The 8,569-nt window shown below is 35.7% G+C and overlaps 1 protein-coding gene across 1 annotated transcript in view; it reads right to left on the reverse strand.

The window, feature by feature from the left end:
- Nucleotides 1–8,175, reverse strand: part of LOC108782016 (RNA pseudouridylate synthase domain-containing protein 2) — a 109,922-nt gene extending 101,747 nt beyond the window's left edge. The window contains exon 1 of the mRNA XM_018550165.1: nt 7,921–8,175. Within this exon, the coding sequence (XP_018405667.1) occupies nt 7,921–8,070 (150 nt within the window). The 5' untranslated portion in view covers nt 8,071–8,175. The remainder of the gene's footprint in view (nt 1–7,920) is intronic.
- Between the last annotated feature and the right edge of the window lie 394 nt (nt 8,176–8,569).

Raw genomic sequence — 8,569 nt, forward strand, 5'->3', positions numbered from 1 at the left:
CCCCCCCCCCCCCTCATCGTATTCATTCTCTCACTCGCTCATTACTGCTTCACTCTCTACTCATTTTCTTCCCCTTTTACTCTCGCTCTCGTCTCTCACTCGACATCATGGAAAATGTAGAACGGGCACGTATTTTCGAAGATTTTTATAACAAAAGTCTGCTTTCACTTCTCGCTCGCATTACTTATGGTAATTTTAATTTCATGGAGAGATGTTTGAAGAGTCTTCTAAAAAATTAAACCCTACGTATGTATTTCTTTCTCATGAAGAGAGAGAATAACGTAAAAGCCATTCTCAAATATACCGCAAATTTTTAAAATGAAATAAAAAATTCATCAAATTTCGTCGCGAGTTAAATTTAGTCAATCCAAATTCGCAAAACGGAGTTAGAACCTGTGTCGCTACGCTTGCGATCGACTCATTGTACGGAGATAATTGAGCGCCCGGAATAACCGTAGCCCCGTACCGGCGGATCGCGCAGAGAAACGCATTTATCGTAAACGCGCTGAGAGCGGACAGACGGTATTGTTGTGCATATAGGCGAAGATCAAACGCCATGTTACAAGCGCGCGATCACGCTAAATAAATAGATTGAAAATTAATGACGTAGATATGCACCATCGCGCCGTACCATTTGACCATTGCGGATTCGCCATTTAACGCGATGGCCTTACTGACAAACACACTTTCCGTCGTGCGTACATAGAAACTCGATATTGGGAATCTAATGTAAGGTGATCAATCGTTTCAAATTAACAAGGACAGTTTCAAATTTGAATTCTCTTTGCCCCAAAAATTTGATCTCAAATCAGCGTTGTCATAAACTTTTCATCCTAAAATTCAACAATTTTTCCCTGATTTGAAAACTGTTAAATATTTTGTTGAGATCAATTTAATAAAGCAATGTAAATTAATGTACAATGAAGCTGTTTATATTTTTAATTATTAAGTTAATGGTATTCGAAAATTTCGTAAAAATGTGATGTATATAATTTTTTTGATGCTAAGAATTTTTATTTTCCAGAAAATTAAATTAATAAGTATGAAATATAATTTTCAACTAACGTGTGATGAAGAATTTTATGATTTTTATTTAAAACCGCAGGTATTATTCATAAAAAGTATAATTTAATAGAAAAGTACAATTTTAAAATATAAAACGCGGTCTCGTATCTCGATGTAATTTTTGTTATGATTTCGTGTGACATTATACATTAAGGATTACTACAAATATATGGCAAATTATATTTACAAATATAATAATATAATATTGTTCATGTGTTTCATTAACACTACAAACAATTTTAAAAGAATGTTTATTGAAATTTGATTATAATAATTAATATTGAATTTTTTTAAATATTCCTCTTTCACTTGTTGAGAAACTGATCACTTTGATCTAACGCTCGTTACATGACTCATCGAAATTACTAAGGAACGCAATTGTCTAGGGGAATAATTTCTCAAGTTATTTACATTTGAATCGATCTCAGCAAGAGGACTTAATTGAGGGCTTGATTAACTGAGTTACCTGAGCTCGAGAATTAAAGTAGCTCCTCACGAGAGTTCCGACTTTATGACCGGGCATTTAATGTGAATATTCTAACATTTAATATCTATCTCGAGAAAACTTTAATCTGAGACTTATTAATAACCAAGATGTCCAGCGTGGAAAATATAGAAAATTATGAAAACGACGTGAAATTAAAACTTCGCTTAGAGAAACTCGATTTCAACTTCTTCTCAGTACAAAAAGTCATGCTTCTCGTATAGAAATTAATAGGCACTTGCGTAACGTCGATCATCGAATCACATTGTGACGATAATAATATAATATTTGTTCATAATACTTTGTGTGTAATGACGAGTATTAAATGCAATATCGCTAATGCGCAATAACAGGGAATGAACAAATTAACGTTGCGAAAATGTATTCGCTATATGAATCAAAATATAGAAGATGCGTGGAGAGTTGAAATGCGTGCTCAAATTAAATTTGACGTTATCTCAGTTATCAAGTCTAGATATCATAAATAAATAAATGCCAATATTCTATTCGTTTTTAAAATCGATGAAAATCAAATATTTCAATTATCGCTACTCCGTGCTAAAAGTCATTGGCACACGTTGATCGACTGCCGTCCGTTTTGCTCGGACGACAAGCGAATCCGAGCGTGAAGACATGTCAATCATGGACACGTCAAAATTCGATTAAATAAAATTTAATGGAGAGAGAGAGAGAGAAAGACAAGCGAAATGTCAAAATTACCAATATTAGAATATTAAGAAAGAGAGAGAGAGAGAGAGAAAGATTAATGTTGCAATGAAAAGTATCAATAATTTAATAATTTAAGGATACATCAAAGCCTTTTATCAAAAATATACAAATTTTATAGATTGTTCTATTATTATATTTAAGTATCTGTGTAGAGAACAATTTTTTTTAAATTATGTTATTTAATTTTTTTGATTGATTCTTATATAAAATTACGTTTTATAGTTATTTATAAATTAGATAAAGTCTTATTGTTAGTATTACACATTTATTACAATAAATTTTTTATATATACCAACAAAACTCTAAATATTCGTATAAAAGTTCATTTGAATTCACTTTTTCGTTCAAAAATTGTTTACCTAAAGCTGCAGGAAAACATGGTTATTTTTCTGCAAAAAGCCATTATGAGCCAAATTACTTATTGTTTTATTTTTTTGCAGTTCAGGTTTATGACTTATTTATGACAAAAATGTTTTAGCTGATTTTAGCTAATATTGACCTTTTTTAGCTTAACATTTTTTGGCTAATACTTTAAGCTGATATTGTACAGCCAAAACATTCTTAAGTTTAATAATTAAATATTGTATTATCTCACTAACATCCCTATTTCTTGGAAAGTATCGTCGGAAAATACGAAACAAAGCGTCCTGGAAAGTGCTCGCATGGGACGTCGAATTGCGGTCGATCGAGTGTAGATTTTCTCTACAAGGAAGATAGATCGCTAAATCGGTCGAAGACACGGCGCACCTGTTTGCTCATGAAGTTTCCTCGCGCGTGCGATCGTCCATTCCCGTGTCTGAATTGGCGTGGTGCAGCACACACGTGTAGGTTAGTTTCGGCTGCATTATCCCAACTACGTGATCTACATGTCCAGAAAAGCGGAAGCGTGTCTCACGATCAGTAAATTTTGGCTAACGCATACGAACGATATCGGAACTATCATCTGCCTTCAACCATGATTCGCCAAAATCTGCTATTACATGAAAATTGATTCGTAATTGCTTGCATAAATTCACCAATTTGCTTACAAATCAATGTTACATATTTTGTGTTAATTTTTGAACATCATACTCATGTTACTTTCTAACATATTCATCTTGTGTTAAAATAATTTGAGTAGACCGTTTGGGACGCACGTGAAATATGTTAATTTAATACAAATTTTCTGTGTACCTCATTCCATTGTTTAGAATTAGAAAAAGGTAAAACGTATATTAAATCAAGATGTTAATCTACATTGATATAAATAGACATAAATCAGTTTTTCTAATTAAGTTTCGTACGATGTTATCATGCGTGGCACGATGGTCGTCGTGCGACATGACCTCCTTTTTTTCCTATCCCGAGAACTTCATATCCCACGACTTACGGTAATGCCGGACGAGCGGGCAGAAGCGCGTCGCTGCGGAAAAGCGTCGCTCGCAAATGCGAACACGGCGAAGTGACGGTAAAGTGCTCGTCAAATTATAGGTATGCACTCGGGAAACGTTTACCGCACCGTTGGAGCGTACTCGCCGGTGGTGCGCTACGCCGACAACGGTACCTGCTCGACACGAATTTTCAAGAGAATCCCCAGGTCTTTACCCAAGGGAAGATCTGAGAGAGCGACGGAATGCAAGGAAGGCGGGCCACTTTTGCCCCCGGTAATTTCATTATTCTGAAATGGTCTCTATATCGCGAACGTCTCTATATCCTCAGGCCTGGAACTTCGAGTCAATTCAAGTTTTCCAACCTATGTGCACGAAACGAATCACTCGATCTGAAACGCGGTGGAAAAAACACTCATCCTCCGTCTCTGCGCGCTTCGAGATCGATCTGTACCCATTAATAATGCACGTTTTAAGTGCAACAGCATTAAGAGACCATTAGTACGCGAACACGTGGGAAGAGAGATTTACATATAGTTATATCAAGTTTGATGAAACGTGCGCGAAAGAAGTTCGGAGTCGAATCGGATTTCGCTAATCGCAACTCTCGCTACGGAAGTTCCGCGTCTCTTATTATTAGAATCCTGCTTTCGTGAGAAGACAATTCTACTTTATTTTCTCTTTTTCTTCCAAAGCTACTACACTGAGAGAAAATATCGAAGTATCGCGAAGCAAATGTTATTTATGTTTTCTTCGATATTTCTTAGTTGTGAAAAGATTTGTGATGTTGAAATATACTTATATATTTATGAAATATAGTACTCGTACATTTCATTAATTATAAAAAATTAAGTAAATGACTTATTTGCTGGGAATAAAATTTAATGTCGTCGTATTTAAATAGAAATTTATTTTAGTAAAATAAGTGTATATTTCTCACAAATAAATTTTTAAGTAACCTTTTCTCAGTATTTCTAAAATATTTAGAGTGGAATCTAACTATAAAAAGTGAAATCTCACTCTTAAAAATTGACGTGCAAGTACTGAAAAAGAATGATTCAATTGTCAATTTTTAAGAGTGAGATTTCACTTTTTATTGTCACTCTGTCCTTTTTAGATTCCATCCCGAAGATTTTATCTTTTAGATTTTTATATTTAAGGAAGATAATATCCTCATTTTTCATAAAGCTTGGCAGAGCCGTGTACAAATTGACTCGCTTATCGCCGATATCGGGCCGGGCCAATTTTTGCTACCCCAGCTATCAGATCGTAATTCACAACGCAACGTGAAATATTCAGCACCCATCGTTCGCACGATATCTGGGCAAATTCGAATTCAAAGGTCCTCTAAGCTAGGGTTGCTGACTCCTCGCGGACGTGTAAACGCGTCGGCTGGTATGAATACTCGTCATGCTATCTCTAATACACGCGACGAGCATTCTGCAGGTTATTTTAGATGCACATTCGCCTTCGTACGCGTCGACTATTTAGATTTTACCTAGAATAGAAGCGCGCTAAGGACAGACAGACAGACAGACAAACCAGATAACTGGATTGAATTTGGCACACGGACAGGTCTAATTATTTATAAATAGGAGAACCCGTTACACGCTATACAGTATCTATTGTTAATTGTTATAAATAATATTATAAATGTTCGTTTATAGCGAATTTAATTTCGATATACTTGTTTCTTAATTTCAATTATTTCTATTGACAAAAATTAACGATATGCGCGACGATTGAAATATTTTGTGCATCCATAAAAAGGATTTTTTATAAACTTATCGCAATATTATTCTCTCAATATATTACACTCAAAGAAAAACACACAAGGCGGTAACAAGTTTTATATGTAGAGAATTAATGTACTTACATAATTGAATAAATCATTTTATAGTTGCAACTATAAAATAATTTATTTTACTATGTACATTAATTCTATAAATTCTATAAAATTTGTATAGTTGTTATTTTCACTGTTAAAGTATAAATTTATATCCAAATAGATTTATTTTTAATTATTTGCAATGTCTCTAGATTGCCAATGCTTTTCTATTAAATATGTCAATAATTTAACTGAACCAACAGAGTTGGACAATTCAAGAAATGCATTAAATTTGACTCAAATTTGGTTTATTATTTACTAAGTACATACGTATTATGTATTAATATGAACGTTGTTTACTTTGAAACTAAACACACAAATGTATTGATTTACACTTTGACGTATATACAAATTATAATTAACAAATGTTATTCAACTAAAGGAATTGGATTATCATTGCTTTTTGATTTCCGACAGTGTTTATAATGCCACATTGATGTTTTTCTCAGAGTGCAATGTAATTATTTATTTGAATAAGGTATTCAAAACCTTTAACTACAATTTCAGAGCAAAACACGCATCGCGATTGAATTAAGATTATTTCTTATCATCATTACACTGTTAAATTCATCATATTAAATTGTATCCAAATTATTTTAATTATTTCTGTATGTCGCCACTTCTATTAAATATGTCGTTAATTTAATAACTAAAACAATGGAGTCAAACAATTTAATTCAAGAAATGCATTAAATTTGACTCAAATTTAGTTTATTATATTTACTTAACGTAAACGTTGTTTACTTTGACTAAACACATAAATGTATTCATTTACATTTTAATGCACATAGAAATTAAAATTAACGAAATATTATTTAACTGTAAGTAATTTTATTATATTATCGTTGCATTTTTTTATATCCGCCGTTAAGTTCTGTAGTGTCGAATTTAATTTAATTTAAGTCTCTTATTTGACACTGTACATAGAAGGTGCCTTCTACGAACGTTCGTAATGCTCATGTATATTATCTCATCCTTGTTTAATTTTTGATGACAAGAAGGACCATGTAATACTCGCAAGTGTTGCAAACGTTAAGTGGAACGTATCAAATTGACACTAGTGTCAAACTTATCCATTGTTTTAGTACAAAATAACGATATATTGAGTAGGAGAATGGTGACTTAAATTAGATTAAATTTAACACTATAGATTTAACAGTGACGACAGTGTTTATAATGCCACCACTATGTTTTTCTCCGAGAGTAATTATTTATCAAAGTGTTCAAATATAAAACCTTTAATTAAAGTTTCAGCGAAACACACATTACATACGACAAAATTAAGATTATTTATTATCTTACAGTTTTATTATCGTACAGTTAAATTCATAATGTCAAATTATACTCTCAACTTGAGAGTTATAGTTAAACAATCCAACTCGAGAAAATGCATTAAATTTAATTCAAAAATTTAATTTATTATTTATTAAGTAAGTGCATTTGTTAATACAAATGTGGATATTATTTATTTTAAAAACTAACTGCACAGAAATGGATTACATAATTTCTATCTTAGCACACATGGCAGTTATATGTTATTTAACTCAAGGGATTGGAGTTACCATCGCTCCTTTGATATCTAATAGTGTATAATTCTTACTTTGAATAAAAAGATCTAATGCTTCGATTGCAACACAGCGTGATTCACGAAGAAGTAAGAAACGCGGCACATCATCTTGCTGCTCACGTCACCCATGCATAACACTCGATGCAATCGCCTATAATCCGCTCTCTATCAACTATCATAGCTCCTGAACTAAACGATCTATTCCAATCTATACGTCGTTCGCGGCATCATCGGATATAAATAAATCATGCCCCAAATATTACCATTGACGAATGAAGTCGCTCAAAGTATCGCTCGTAGGTGATTCCGCGAAAGAAGAGAAGACGGTTCCGCAGTTCCGCGAAACAACGTTGCAACTTTTCAATCACGACTATATACTTCGTCGATTCATTCTCATTGAACGATGCTTTCGCCCGAGGCACAAACGTGTCGACTCGTTCGGCGATAACGAAAAGAGGCGAATACGCTTTCTTCGAAATAACGAACTTTAAATCTCGGCGATTCAAAGTAAACTTAAAACTTCGCAGCTTGAATGAGAAGCACGATATATCTCGTTTAAGTCCCGGATTCTCCGCGTCTTCGGAAGCCGAAATCAATTTCCAACTTTTTTCTAGCCCGCTTAACTCAATTTTTGGCGACGCATCGAGATAACTCACCCTCGATGTCGTCGTATATATACCTCCGAAATGAGGTTTTCCGTTTTATTTTCCGGGAAAGGGACGTACCTGTAGTACGGAACGTCCCTTGGGAAAGAGTCACAACGAAGTTTCCGATTTACAAAGTGAAATCGCGAGATGATACAGAGAGGGAGGAAGCGTACCTTACGCGGCTCCGGTGCGTAGATTCCAGGTAAAGGCGTCAGCAGGTGTAGGCCAGGATTTGGGATACCGGAGGCGGGGTGTCCCGGAGGGATTGGCAGCGGCACCAGCTTCAGGCCCCAGGGCAGATACCACGGCGCCGTGTGATGCATTCTGACTATGGTAGGCTCTCAACCGACGAGGGGATCGCGCTCCAGGATGCGCGATACGGCGATGGGGTTGCGGCGAGAGGCACCGGGAACGCGGAACCGACGAGATCCGGATCCAACGCGAGAAAAGCACAACGTTTCACGCGTACGAGCGTTTTTCCTCGAGACGTCAAGAGGACGAGAGACGCAAAGGGAGAGACGATCACCTTGACATTTTTCGAGATGGCTGTGGAGTGCTCCGGCGTGTTCTTTTCCCCTCTCGATCAGTGCCCGCTCCTCTCCCTCGCGACGGCTTTCCACGCGACGACGGAAAGGCGCACGTCACACAAGGCTCGAAGGATGCGAGAAACGATTACGCGCGATCACCGTCGTCATCGCGCGCTCAGGAAAAGTGCATCGGTACTCCTCGAGATCGCGGTGCTGTGACTCACGTGTCGCACACGTATGGAGCACGAGAGAGGGGACGCTCGTATTTCGTGGATATAACACGTTTGTCTCGCGA

The sequence above is a fragment of the Cyphomyrmex costatus genome, unplaced genomic scaffold, assembly GCF_001594065.2.
Source record: "Cyphomyrmex costatus isolate MS0001 unplaced genomic scaffold, Ccosl1.0 scaffold960, whole genome shotgun sequence".
Taxonomy (NCBI): Eukaryota; Metazoa; Arthropoda; class Insecta; order Hymenoptera; family Formicidae; genus Cyphomyrmex; species Cyphomyrmex costatus.